Genomic DNA, 14576 nt, shown 5'->3' with positions numbered 1-14576 from the left:
TCGTGTCTTTTCTTTATTTTACATTCTTTTCGTGTTTCTTTTTATTCTCTAAAAAAAAATGTTTTTTAAAGCGCGGATATATACGTGTGTATTTACTCTCGGCTAGCTTCTCAATACTTACTTCTTCGTCGTGTCTCTGGGGTAACATCTCATGCTTGATTTGAGGATTGCAGGTATAATGTTAAGTGTAATGCTCGGGCAACAATAAAAGTCAGCGTTCGTTCTGTGTACGCGTAAACTTTTATTTTTTTTGTGTACAAGTATTAATGTTCGGCGCGGGATGACGGTGCATTTTCAAAGTACACGCACGCATTTTACTCGTTCTCGAGATTATTGGTCGAATTAAATGATCATTATTTACACTTTTTTATCGTCTATCGCGAAATGCAGTCGTGAGGAACAATCTTATCCGAGAGCGTCTGCCTTACTCTTTGTTGTGATAATACATAGTAGCGAATAAAACGTTTTGATCACGTGATCAAAAACAATAAGTCAAAGGTTAATTCCATATCAAAAGTTCAAAACAATCAAGTAAAATCAACTAAACGCGAAAACTATCAATAAGCTGCATTCCAAAACTCTCTCGTCTTGCAGCAAAAGCAGATTAAAATTTGTTTGCACGAACGCATGCACAGAGAGTGGCGGTGAGCTGCATTCACGAGTAAAATCCCAGAAGCAATGAAACGAGCGAACTGTATAAGGCTCTTACGCGGGGGGAGGGAAAAGAGAGAGAGAGAACTTAAATTTTATCTGCAGAAATGAATACTCACGAAGGAAGCTCGCGAGCTCTGCTGCTGCTGCTGATGCATCTCGGTAACCTGAAATTACACCATAATATGAAAACATCAATTATTCAAAGATTTACATTAGTTATATGAATGCTATCCACATATTTTCTCTAATTTTAACATGAATTTACGCTTGTAAAGCATAATATTGATTTTCGTCTGTTTCCAAGGTATAAATAGCATCTTTTCAATTTCAAAGTTTGAAATTTGCTTTATTCTCCGCCTCGCGCGCGATCTCCTCAGCTTATGTGAGCTTTGCAGAACTTTGACGTTATTAATAATTTTCTGCGTAATTTCAACAACGCTCGCACAATAATCCTAACGTTGAAGGTTGAATAATACCGGTATCGTAGATGGGTAATAGTGTGAATATTGTTACTTTACAATAATAGTAATAATAATAATAAATAAATGATGGAACTATTGCAAACAGTGCTTCTATGTTGTTTGATGATATGTGTAACATTACAAAACACTTTCTGTAATTGACCCGAGAGAATTACAACTCGACCGATAAATCATCATTATGGTAATAAGGGCAAGAAGGGTTTTTCAAGTAAAATACAAATATTTCAGAATCAAGAGTATCCTCGGTAGTTTTATTCGTAGAGGTATCATATTTACAATTTACATATAAAAATAATGTACTTTTTATAATACTTATGACTATGATACATATTATCACTTTTTCTGATAATTTAGAGCACTAGAGTTTATTACAATTAATTTAATTAATTAAATAATACAACCGTAAAAATTACATATAACTACATAATGTACATTTAAAATTACAATTCACACGGCAGTGTTTTCATAATGTAAGTAACATTCGACGGACTTTTACTATAATTGAGCTCCACAAGAGATGAATTCGATATTTACAAATATTTACAGAATATTTACAAATGTTAAACCTATGCAGAATACGACGATTGAAAAATAATTTGACTTAATTTGAACTAATGCATGAAGCTAGTAACTACGAGATGATGCGTCAAGAATATTTTTTTAATTTCGAAGATTGAAAGTCAAGGTTTTAATTTAGGGAAACTATCGATCTATGACTAATTTCTCGAGTACTTGTGAATTTTTCAGTGAAAAGTGTTAAATTTTGACAGCTCCGCACGTTACACCTTCTCATTTGGAACATAATTTAGCTAGACTCCATTAATACTTTAATTGGCGCTACGAACTAAAAAAATCACTACTACGAAACACACTTGGAATCGATCCTATACACAATCACGACTTGACCATACTCTCGACGGAATGATTCGTGCACGACTTTCTACGCGAGCTCATTATTAAATCTTTCTCGAGCGTCAAGTCGTCAGCTGCCTGCATGATTTTAATCCTCTTGTAAGCCGCCGCTGCCGTCTCCTCGCTCGCGCTGTCATTGTCCTCTCTCTTTCTTTTGGACGAACGATCGTCGTCCGACTCGACGCACATCTTCGTGTCCTCCTGCGAGTCCCGCGAGTCCTCCTTGACGCTCAGATCGGCGGCGGCGTCGACGTCCTCTTTCGCGCACTCGGCGGTCTTTTTGCAGGTGCGCAGGCAGCAGCACTTGGCTCCGTTACCGGAACCCGCACTAGCCGCGCCCGTACCCGGGCTGTCCTCCTTCTTGTGCTTCACCCGTCGATTCTGAAACCAGATCTTCACTTGCTTCTCGGAGAGGCGCAGAGTCCTGGCGATCTCGATCCGCCTCAGCCGCGTCAGATACATGTTCGCGGAGAATTCGCGCTCGAGCTCGAGCAGCTGAGTGCTCGTGAAGGCCGTGCGGATGCGCTTCGAGCTGTTGGAAATCGTCGTGCCGCCTGTGATCGACGACGAGTCCCCGGGCTTTTCCGGCGAGAGAGGCGTGGACGGCGTCGAGCAGAGACTCTCGCGCGACGGCGACGATTCGGCGGCCGTAGGGTGCCTTTCTGTTGATGGAACAAAAAAAAACACACACACACACAACCCCATGAGATTACCATTCGCAAAAATTTCCATCGATAATACACACGTTGTTTTAAATATGACTCGTCTTACCTGGATAATTGAAGGACAATGATTTTTCGTTACTGGGCGAGGGCATTCTGTACATGGGATCCGCGGCGAGCGGCAACGGAGCCATCGGCGAGCCGACCAAAGCCGGGCTCGGTGGATATTGCTGGGGAACCTGATTGCAACCGGTCAACTGATTCCTCGCCGCCGGATGATGCTGCTGATACGTGAAGTTCAAAAAATTGAACATGTTGAAATTCGGCATGTTGCGACTGCAGAACTGGGGCGGCATCCGATAGCCGTCCGGACCGGCGGCGGCCGCGGCGGCATTGGCGCCGATCAAAGAGTCCACCAAGAAGTTGCGCGACATCATATTGACGAGCACGACGGGCACACGAAGAGCAGCAGGGGGGGGGGGGCTAATATCCGGATTCACTTACGGCGACCACCGCACTTTTATATTATAACGAATGTCAACACACAAAATAATATTCGATGCACAACGATGTACGACCATGTATTATATCCCATGCACTGAACGTGTTTTCTATCGTGTATGAAAACGGCACAAAAATGAGAATACGACGAGACGATGTTACACGCGCGCCGGACGTTCGTTGAGTGACGCTGGTTTTCGGCCAAGTGCGATATTTATACAGGCCCGTGTGTTTTGTATAGACTCCACCCCGAGACAACTCGAGCGGGTAGTAACACAACACGACGAGGCCCCGAACAGTATGTATTAGGGTTTCTTATTTGAAAAAGGGACGACGACTCCGCCCTATGAACACACACACACACATACACAGAAACTTTTTGGGCTAGAGTATTATAAGCTCGCCCCACTTCGAGAGATTTGTTACAGTTCTTCTTCTCTTTCGCGATGATCCACACGACTCGAGCACATATGGGGTACTACTACCACCACCGATGCTCAATGAAAATTCATTTTTTTTTTTTTTTTTGCCTTCCTTCCATAAGAGTGGGGTATTTAGGCGCACGAACTTATTAGGAGTGTATACGCGCGTGCATTCAGCTCGACCGAATGATAGACTACGATGACTCTGCTTTTTTAATTTTGATTCGACCATTACACGCTCTCTGCATGCCCGAGTGCTTTCGAATATGTGCGGCCTGTGTTCGTGCGAGACAGAGGAGAACGAGCCGCGCGCGATCCATGAGAGTTGATGCAGCATTTGATCTTGGCTCTTCGGAGCTACTGACGCAGTGAGACGTATCGTAAAATCCGCATCGAAGTGTTGTACGGTGAAGGGCTTGAGATGTGCATTCAAAATTACTTCGCGATTTTTGATAAACGCTACAATTGGCTGTAATTGGGTTTTACACGCTCGAAAGGGTTTCGTTGTGTACGTGGATTTGCCCTATTAATATTAACGTTTATTTCGACGTTATTACGCGGCTCGTACGATAGTATATAATTCGATTTATATCCATTAACTTTCGCATTTGTATATACCGAGAGAAAGAGATGATTACAATTCGTTAACGGTGTGCGTGTGCGCGCCGGTGATTCATTTTAATTCCGACAGACAGTTTGATTTTAATGCGTTTATCAATATTGCATACAATTTTTAATTACGATTAATACCGTATGTACGTGCGGGAGCAAAGCTCACTGTTAAAGCGATGACCGTAAAATGTTTTTGTGAAGAAAATATTTTAGAATTTCTTTTATAAAATGTGAAGTTATAGTATTCCATTAATAATAATAATAATATGAGTCTTTGAATATTTGAAAGAAATTTTTAAAAAACAAAGAATATTTGCAAAGGATGTTGGGATAAATATTATCAATCATCAGAAATAGAAAAATTAGCCTACATTTAATTATTATAAATGATTTTATATCTCAAAATTTGATAAAGTTTAAGAATTTAATTATTGGAAAGTCGTAGTTACATCGTGCGACGTAACTTTCCACCAACCCAGCTCGTGCCCAAGTCTATTATCAACAAAAGCAAACAAGTCAGCGAAAACTATTGAATTTTCGGTGACACGCGCGGTTAGTAAAACAATGCAAACTGAATCGAGTCACTCACAGGTGTTTGACTGAGCACGCGTCAGCGAAACCACGACGTGTATCATCTTGGTTGGTGCGAGATATGACAAAGAGATAGAAAAATATAGCTCAATAAAAAATACCTAAATAAATATTAAGAACTCAGCGAACCGCCGTAACGCACGTTTTACATAGATAACGTGAAATTAAAATGAAGATATAAGAGTGCAAACGATATTTTCGATACTCTCTAGACTACTCTTTAGATGTCTTCACGGTGTACTCTAAAGAGTACCATGATTCTCTTGGTATGAGACGCACATCGTGATTGATCGTGCTCATCGCTATCATTTGTAATAATTGTCGCTGGAGGTCAATTTTCGCCCTAACGCTGTACCACTTCTGCTCAGGCTGATTGTCGGTAATGGAGTTAAAAGTATTATTCTATTGTACGGGTCACGGGTGTGATTTAACGTTTAAATTATTTAAGCTACGCGAATTATAATTTTATAACCACTGTATTTGTATGTTACACATGTTCGCTCCTGTATCCGGGATGTGACATGATAAGGTATATATTCATTTTAATACTTATTTACAAAAAAAAATTTTAATCACAACTTATAGGCCGAAAAAGCAAATTTCATGTGGCATCAAGTAAATTAAACTTAGAACAATCATATTTATGTGTATTCATATGGGACACCATATGTTCTCCCAAGTTGAAAGGTAAATGTGATTTAATAGTCACAAAAATGATGAATTGATGCATTTCATCGTTTCGTACAGAGCACAAGAAACATCGAGCACCTGTTATTGTTTCAAATGAGATAACACCAAAAATCCTATCGGAACCTATCGATCAAATTCTATGCTGCTGCTGGCTTCAGTACTCTCGATTGAGTAATTATTATGTTACAATGGCAATAGCTACCGCGTACTTCTTTCGAATTAGAATGAAAACAAATTGGATTTAGATAAATATTGACAGAAAATAAGTAACTGGCGCTAGAGGGATCATATTATTTGACTCCGTGAATCTCAGCAGTGGCCACACAACAATGGATAATCGCCGTTGAATGCTACTTCGAGATTTTATATGTGTCCTAATTTGGAGATCATAATAATGACTCGACTCATTTGCGGAAGAAAAACTAAGACTAAGGAAAAACTGTTTCAATACCAGGAAAATTTTCTCCAAGTTTAAATTTAGAATAAAAGAAAAAGGAAGTAAAAAAAAGTGCATCCATGCTTAGTTTAACTAACTAGCAGATGTAAACTTAAGACCAGTTGAAACATGCTTCCTTCTTATGGGGATCAATTTTTTGTTAATCCACCACAATTGTAAGCCGCAGCTTAAGTTTCGTCATTGTTTCCAAAACGACTGGAAAAAGGTAATGCGATACCTTTCGTGTTTTGATTAATAACTTTATAATGATACATTCAACTACAACACCGAATACATCAGGGTTCATTACAAGTTCGAATTGTTCAACATTTGCAATTCGATGTAATCGTTAGATCGAGGCGCGCTTTGTTGAATTATTATCTCGTAACAATAATACAATATAACAAGACCGCAAAATGGAGATCAGCCGTAAAACACGTCGATGATGCGGAATCACTCCGACAAAACATCTCGCGCGGCATTTGCATAATATAAATGATTGGTTAATGGGCATCGCTCTCGTGTCACGTCGAGCGCGCTGCTAGCTGCACACATCGGCATGCGCATATTATGGTCGAAACGCGAGCGCGCATACGACCGTAAACAGGATGCGCATGAATTTTTGAATTATAATATTCGCAGCGGCTCGACTATTGCAAAGCAATTTAGAGAGGAGTTTGGAGAGCTTTATATTATTATGCATCCATCGTAATTTCTGCGAGCTGCTCGACGGGGTCGCGCGCGAAAGGTGCCGATATTACAAATAGGCACGATGATGCACACATAAACGCGCGCGCACAAACTGTTAATGGCCAAATACATAATGTACAAACGTCGAAATCATAAAGCGTAAAATTAGCTCCTGGGCGGCGATGGACTTTTTATGACAGAGTCATGTGTTTATGTGTGTGTGTGTGTGTGTTTGCCTTATAATAGCTGCTTACACCTGTCCGTCAATTAAGCCCGGAGACTCAGCTCTTGACGGTTGATTCGCTTCCGATACATGACCTTTGCCACCCTCGCGCCAACTTCCGCTCGCTGCGAGTCGATGAGTTGAACGCTTAATTTTTTTTGGAACGAAAATAGCTATACACGCGTATAATCGAAGCGTAAAGATCTGAAAATTGACTTGGAGCGCAGAAAATAATTTGGTTTGTGTATTTAACGTGAAATTAATGTCATCATTTTTTTTTTTCAACTGCGTATACGAGCGAGAGTATTTTGCGACGAATTTACTTTTTTGAATTATAACGAGGCAAGCGCGCGTCTCGTCGTTTTCAGCAGAATTATAGATGCTCTCTTGTGTATCAAAAGCAGAAGTTGATCTTTTTTTTTACTTGCGTTAGAAATTAAAACGAGAAACCGAGGCAACACTTTTTACGAAAAAAAAATATAAAAATTAAAAATTCTTAATTTGAAAAATCAACGAATCAAAAATGTAACTTTAAAGTAACGAAGTTGACATTTCAGAGAGTTTGCAACTATCGATTGCGCAAAATGAGTCAAATTACAAAATTACAAGAAGGACTTTCGAAAAGGATCGTTGTTTCAAAACCTGACATGCATTACATATTATGTATGCGTTGAAAGGAGATACCCACGCGTCGATCCCCCCTTACGCGCGCATCAAATAAATGATGGCTGTTTTATAGTTATGGGCGAAAGTGCAAATTACTCCGTGCGCCGCCTAGTGTTCCAAAAGGGACGATGTGCATGCAACGCAGTATATGCACGTTATATTATTTAAAAATATTCTCCTCTATGCGCAGAGCCCTAATGAGAACGTCCTATTTATTTTATACCCAAGTCTACGTTACACTGCATCATACTTCGAATTATATCAAATCCAGTGCTGCGCTCGCACGAAACCTGGTTCACGTGCACGTGCATCACAAGGGGGGGGAAAGGACAGACGCGCTATTTTTTAAATTGTTGAGTCTTTTCCTTTACGTCAAAAATTATATATCTTTTTAACAAATTTTTTCTCCCTACGCGCAGCAAGTAAACCAAAAAAAAAGTAAAAACGGAGTTGTCGCTTTTTCCCATTTACGTTAGCCCGGCATATCTGCTTCAACTCCATTCGTATACATAAACATACAGTTTACTCTCGCCCTGCTCGTCCTTCTCGAGTCGTTAATACGCTTTTCATACATTATTGAGCCTCTTAATGAAATTTTCTCCCTCCTCCTCCTCCACCTCCTAAAAAAAGTCGCTTTTATGTACATGCACTAGTCTCTCTGTCTCTCTCCCTCGCGAGCGCTGCGTTTATTTATTACGCCTGGATTACTTCAAGTTTTCGCATATGTATTCATTTCTCTCGTAGCGACCTGTCGTCGTGCGTTGCAAGCACGGCACAGGCCGTAGTACTCGGGTGCGCGCGCGAAATCCGATTCAATTAAAAAAGTCCCTCCTCTCTTGCTTACGGCTATGTGTATATAGGCAGACTTGCGCGTGTATATATGTGTGTGTGTGTGTGTATGCACGTCGAGGATGTGCGGATGAAAATTTAATTACTCCCATTAAAAAATTATAAATATGTGTGTTTAGTACTGCGCCGAGGAAGTAAGTTTAATTTCACGTGCTACGCCGGGGGTTTTAATGCGCGCGCGCGGATATATTATAGTAATAGAAGTAGTAGTAGTGGCCAGGAAGAGCTCTAGCTCAAAAGCAAACAAATTCATACTCGCTCACTCTCATCTATCTTAGGCAGCAACAGCCAAAAGTTCATTATTGTATGGTATTAAATACGTGTGCATATGTGCTGCGCTATATTAAACTTATATCCAATATTACCCCTAATGCATTATGCGTACGTGTATACGGCCGTCACCGTGAAGAATCGCATGGAGATGATGTTTAACGTACGTAGTTTTAACATCTCCTTAAAAATCGATATTATTCCGATATACACCGAGCTTTTAAGGATATACTGTATACATGCCGCGCGTCCGCGATAGAATATTATTAATACATAACATACGCGTTCGTATGTATACACAACGCCTGATTTTTGTTTTGGAAATTTAGTGAATGCCCCCTTCCTCCTCGGCTTTCTCTTCCTTCGTTCTCCGAGTTTATACCCGACCGCTCATTGGTCGCTCGAGCAGTCCCCGCTTCTTTGCTTTTTTTTTTTTAGAAAGTAACTCACACGTATGGGCGGTTCTTATGTGTATAATAATACATCCCCGCTTCTCTTTTTCGCCTCTCTCGCATACATTAAAACTATCGCTCGAGGGGGGTCCGTACGAATCAGATGCGTAGTTGAATTATTCCCACCACTACTACTACTACTACTACTACTACTACTACTACTACTACTACCGATCATCATGCCGTGCACGCGTATAAAATATTCAAGGCGGCGGTGGGGCGATACACAAACCGAGGGAGGCACGGCCCATATTCGTGCCAACGAGAAATCCGTGTAATTATCATCCGATGCTGCCGACGAGATGTAAGAACGAGATGACGTTTCATATCATACGATATTTCGACTGCATTATAAAAATATTTCGTCATACGTATATTGCGCGATAGCGATCAAAGCTATATATATGTAGGAGCAGCAGCAGCGATATCTTGTCTCGTGTGTGCGATATTTTAACAAGCGTAAGATACATCTCTCTTTTTTGCAAGTTCTCACGAGGTCGGCTTTTAATTTGCTTGTTATGATACACGAGAGCCATGGCTACGGCTGCTGATGCGGAGGAGATTACATTTGTATGAGGACGTATTTTTGAGTTTTGCTACTGGTGACTGAAGCGTGCACGACGATCGTGACAGATGATTTCGAGAAGATTAATAAGAATGTTAAGTTAATCATCATCGTTATTATTACTACAATTATTTTTTAACTGTATCTCACCGAAAAGTTAAATTTTCTTCTTGCATTAAAAAAAGTGACAGATTAAATAGTCTAGATGATAAATTCACAGCCAAAAACGTTATAGCCATAGCCAAAAACGTGCTTTGTTTTATAAAATCATTTTCATTTTGTCACTTGCAGACTTACAGATGAGGGTATTCGCCATCTGGTGGCGAATTAGAAGGCTTTAAGTAGTATTATCATAAAGCGGTTGAAATTTAGTCTACATTTTTTTTTAAACCATTGAATTGTCATTTTCAGGTCATTTAAAACGCACTTGATATTTCATAATTTAACGAAAAAACTGCAAAAACAAACCTATTAATGGTAATGGACTTTTTAAACAATTTCACGTGATTATTCTTTAGTCAATCGTCTCGTTATATTGTGAATTTTCATCGGGGTACTTTTAAATAACGAGTTGTAAATCACTTTTTTCAATATTTATTATATCTATAAGCTAGGCTAAAGTGAATAATGAACAATTTCGTTATTATCTAGACAACGATTTCTCTTTCAGAAAATTTTCGTTTTAGTCTAACTTCGGTACCTACTTGGACACAATAACTGATGAGTCTAGTATATACACTATTTTTGTGTGCTATAAATGGTTCCACTCACATTCGGTATCGTAGAAGGTATTTTAACGTAGATGGCGAAAAGTATAAGCGTTTTATAGAATAAGTGGTTTCATAATTAGTATTGTTGATTGTAGAAAATCATGCAGTCAAATGTAACAAGGTTGATTCAAAAAAAGAAATTTTATCTCATTTTTAAAAAAAGTGTATTTATTGTTTAGTTTTAAATAATTTTAAACAAGAACTAAAGATATTATTATTGAAAAAAATGTTACTGACTATTCATTGTAATTTTTAACGCGATTCAACAAAGATTTCGCATATTTATTGAGTCACAATGCTTGAGTGATGCAGTTCATCGATATGAACTTTGAGACGACATTTTTGTGAAAATGACTTTCCGCATAAATCACAAGTATATCTAACGCCATGATGCACCTGATTGATATGGACTTTGGGATCACGCTTTTTGGTGAATATCTACGTGCAAAAACCACATGCGTGAGTATCTATATGGAGCCGAAGTTGTGCTTTGCGTGCGTATGTCTTTCCGCATACATCACATTCATAATTTATCTTATTGTGCACCGAATTGATATGTACTCGAACATTTTCCTTGCGTGTGAATGTCTTCTCGCATATATCGCATTCATGAATCATCTTGAGATGTGCCGTCTCGATATGACGTTTCAGACATTGCTTGTTTAAGAATGTCTTTTTGCATACATCACAATCAAAATTGATTTTATTATGCATCGAATTAATATGGATTCGGAGTGATGCATTTAGCGTGAATGTCTTGCTGCATATACCACAAGTATGAGTAATTTTTTTGTGCACACTATCAATATGAACTAGAACACTTTTCTTACTAGCGAAAGTCCTTTTGCATATATCACATGAATGAGTAATTTTATTGTGCACAGAATCGACGTGGTCTAGAAGACTTCTCTTGTTTAAGAATATTTTTCCGCATACTTCACATCCATGAGTAATTTTTTTATGAGCTTTATTAATATGGATTCGAAGGCTTTCCTTAAATTTGAATGTCTTTCTGCATCTATCACATTCATGAGTTATTCCATTGTGCACCGAATCGACGTGGTTTTTTAGTCTACTCTTTTGTTTAAATGACTTTCCGCATCTATCACATGAATGAGTAATATTTTTATGCATCCCATTAATATGTTCTCGAAGACTATCTTTATATGTAAATGTTTTTCCGCATATATCGCACCGATGAGTAATTTTATTATGAACTGAATCGATATGTCGTTTAAGTTTCTCCTTTAGTGTGTATGTCTTACTGCACATACCACAAGAATGAGTAATTTTTTTATGTACCGAATAGTTATGTTTGTCGAGATTAGTCCTGCCAGAGTAATTCTTTCCGCATGTTTTACACGCGTATCTGGTACGATTATGCACCGAATCGATATGAGTATTGACACTACTCTTCTCTGTAAATGACTTTCCACAGATATCACAGTTGTAAGGTTTCTGATTTTTGTGAGCTGAATCGACGTGTCTTCTGAGATTAGTTTTACTTTTGTATTTCTTAGCGCATTTGTCACAGGCGTATCTTGTATCACTATGCACCGAACTGACGTGCTTTTTGAGATTAATCTTACTCGAGTAATTCTTACCGCATATTTCACATGCGTGGTTTTTATCATTTTGCGCTGAATCATTGTACCTTTCAAGTTCACGTTGATACTTCAACTTTTTCTTAACTCTTTTTTTTACATTCTGCTCGTTGAGTTCAGGGTCAAAATTCGTACTCAATTGTTTTGCATCGTCATTGCAAAATTCTTTACTCACTACTTTTGAAGTTTCCAATTCAATTGTTTTTTGACTTTCATAATTCTTACTATATTTTATATTTTGCAAATGATGTGGAGAATAATTCTCAATTTTCTTCACTGGTAATAAGTTCGAATTAGGTTTCACGTCCTCACATTCAAGCTCTATTTTTATTTCGTCAATGAGTTTAGAATTTTCGTGATATTCTTGAAGCATAAAGGTCTGTAATTTATGGGAAATAATTTATTAAAAATGTTGACTATAGAACCTGTTGAATCTAAAATTTTGAATATAATTTTATAAACTTACTGGATTTTCTCGCTGAAAGCTCCAGTATTGAAAACTTTTAGTATCTGGTGACTCGTCAGTTATTTCATATTGATTTTTAGCGAGCGTCATATTATCCGGTTCCTCTTTTACTCTGAAATGACATTTATAAAATTAAGTATTATTTCATAAAATTTGTATAAATTTTTCCTCAAAAATGAAACTTACCTGACTGAACAGTTAGACATCTCACTCAAATCCATCTTCCTTACTTAGAGCTTCATCAAGGATTAGTCTTTCTGTAACAATGTTACACATTTTAATAACTTACATTAAATTTCTTGCATAATATTTACAAATCATAATACTAAAATTCAAATAATTTATTCATTGTATAATATAAAAGAATACCCTTACATGTAGAAAATTAAATTGAAGTAAAAACAAATCTTGTTTTGAAAACGAAAAGTACTGAAATTCATTAGATAAGCAATTTTCACCAATTTTTATGTGTAAAAAATTACAAATTGTAATAAAAATTTTAATACTTCACAATTGAACTATTGGACAAAAGTTTACAAAATAGTTAACATTTTTAAAAATATTTCAAGTAAATAAGATAAATAGTTTGATTCATTTCAACGTGAAAAAAAGCAATAAAAAAGTTATGCGGATCATTTCGAGCAGTCGTTTATATTCACAATGCAGACACGCGTAACGTGATTGACAAAGTATACCTACATCGTTTCGAATCGTCAAAAAAAAAAAAAATCGACAATTTCAGTGCGCCCATCGAGTTTAGATATTTATTCGTGAACGAGAAGAAGAGGGGAAAAGAAACTCGTTAAACGTTCTGGAGCCAGCGGACACTCATTACAAAATTTTATTAACCATATTCTCCCGTCCGAACGACGCTCGAACCTTCTTTATATTCCGCCATAAAGAGACACGATGCGTGCCTGTATACGTCTGCGTAGGCGCGTAATTCGCGTTCGGAGCATAACATTGTATTTGTTATTGTACACGCGGACCGAGGGTGTAGCGTGACACTCTCGTGCGTTGTCGAATCTATCCAAATTTCCAAATTTTTGTATGCGCCATACGTACTGTACGCGAGCTCGAGATTCAAGAAAGAGAGAGAGAGAGAGAGAGATTCATCAAAAAGCGACTATTATGTCACGGAACAAGGCCATAAGTCAGTCGCACTAAAGTCTCGAGGACTTATTGCTCGACTTTGTATTGCATTATACGATCTTACGCGTATAATAATGTACTTTTTCGTGTATATGAAGCTAAGCTCTCCCCATTACCTCTCTGAAAGTCGCACATATTATACACTCACGCGAGGTATATAAATACATAATAAAAAATCGCAGCAGCAGCAACAACGGCAGCGGGTGGCCTCTTCGAAACTTCAAAGGACATGGTCAAAATTGACGCTTCGAGTGCAACAGCTTTTATTATTGCCTAAATTTTGTAAACGGAGACAGACAGGGTTCTCGAAAAGTTGATACGTACATATTACGGAACATTTTCCACGTACGAACATTATCCAAACGTTTTTCGTATTATTATTATCTCAGTTTTTCTTTTCTTTTTTTTCAATGCTATATTAATCAACGAATCCGCGCCCGCCGCGTGCCGCTGCTGCGGACACGAGCGGCATCGTTCAATTTGGGAATTTATTCAAGATTGTTCAGCCAGTGCATCAATCACTCTTTTACATACGCATACCTGTATAGAGTCGAGAGCAAATGGAATTAAGGAGATCGCAGGACGACGAGCCGCGCGACGCGCCACGTGGATGTTTTTATCATTAAAAAAAAACGGACTAAAAATATTAGCTGGGGAAAATTTTCCTCTCTCCTTTCTCCAATCAGTTCGATTGAGATGCGCGGGATTCAAAGGCATATCGTATAACGGAGACCAAGCTGCGTCGTCCTTCGGTATCAATTATTTTACACGACGTTCGCTGGAATCCTTTGTAATTGAAAATATGTACTAACAAAGAGAAATTTACGCGGAGACTGATTTTACGGTAATGAAAAAAAGACACAACACTGAAATGGAAAATGTCAAATACGACTGAGCCAGAAGAACT

At 38.2% G+C, this 14576-nt stretch overlaps 2 protein-coding genes across 2 annotated transcripts; both read right to left on the bottom strand.

Moving 5' to 3' along the window:
• Positions 1-2030: 2030 nt before the first annotated feature.
• LOC106656489 (GS homeobox 1-like) lies at positions 2031-3147 on the bottom strand. The gene is made up of 2 exons (XM_014377490.1): positions 2820-3147; positions 2031-2710 (listed from the first exon to the last, which is right to left on the bottom strand). Exons 1-2 carry the CDS (start codon positions 3145-3147, stop codon positions 2031-2033), a joined length of 1008 nt encoding a protein of 335 aa, XP_014232976.1.
• A 1902-nt stretch (positions 3148-5049) lies between these two features.
• On the bottom strand, positions 5050-12738 carry LOC106656490 (zinc finger protein 891-like). The gene is made up of 4 exons (XM_014377491.1): positions 12704-12738; positions 12518-12629; positions 11834-12430; positions 5050-5205 (listed from the first exon to the last, which is right to left on the bottom strand). The coding sequence occupies exons 1-4, from the start codon at positions 12736-12738 to the stop codon at positions 5050-5052; spliced, it is 900 nt and encodes a 299-aa protein (XP_014232977.1).
• Between the last annotated feature and the right edge of the window lie 1838 nt (positions 12739-14576).

Source organism: Trichogramma pretiosum, unplaced genomic scaffold, assembly GCF_000599845.2.
Source record: "Trichogramma pretiosum strain Unisexual culture from Peru unplaced genomic scaffold, Tpre_2.0 scaffold20, whole genome shotgun sequence".
NCBI classification, from domain to species: domain Eukaryota; kingdom Metazoa; phylum Arthropoda; class Insecta; order Hymenoptera; family Trichogrammatidae; genus Trichogramma; species Trichogramma pretiosum.
This window is presented reverse-complemented; position numbering and strand designations above follow the sequence as displayed.

Bases quoted from the DNA above. Each gene is read 5' to 3' on its own strand.
- LOC106656489 (XM_014377490.1), bottom strand. From the start codon at position 3,147: ATGATGTCGCGCAACTTCTTGGTGGACTCTTTGATCGGCGCCAATGCC. The intron at 2,711-2,819 runs GTAAGACGAGTC...TTCCATCAACAG, and splicing joins ATTGTCCTTCAATTATCCAG to AAAGGCACCCTACGGCCGCC.
- LOC106656490 (XM_014377491.1), bottom strand. From the start codon at position 12,738: ATGGATTTGAGTGAGATGTCTAACTGTTCAGTCAG. The intron at 12,630-12,703 runs GTAAGTTTCATT...ATGTCATTTCAG, and splicing joins ATGTCTAACTGTTCAGTCAG to AGTAAAAGAGGAACCGGATA. The intron at 12,431-12,517 runs GTAAGTTTATAA...CATAAATTACAG, and splicing joins GCTTTCAGCGAGAAAATCCA to ACCTTTATGCTTCAAGAATA.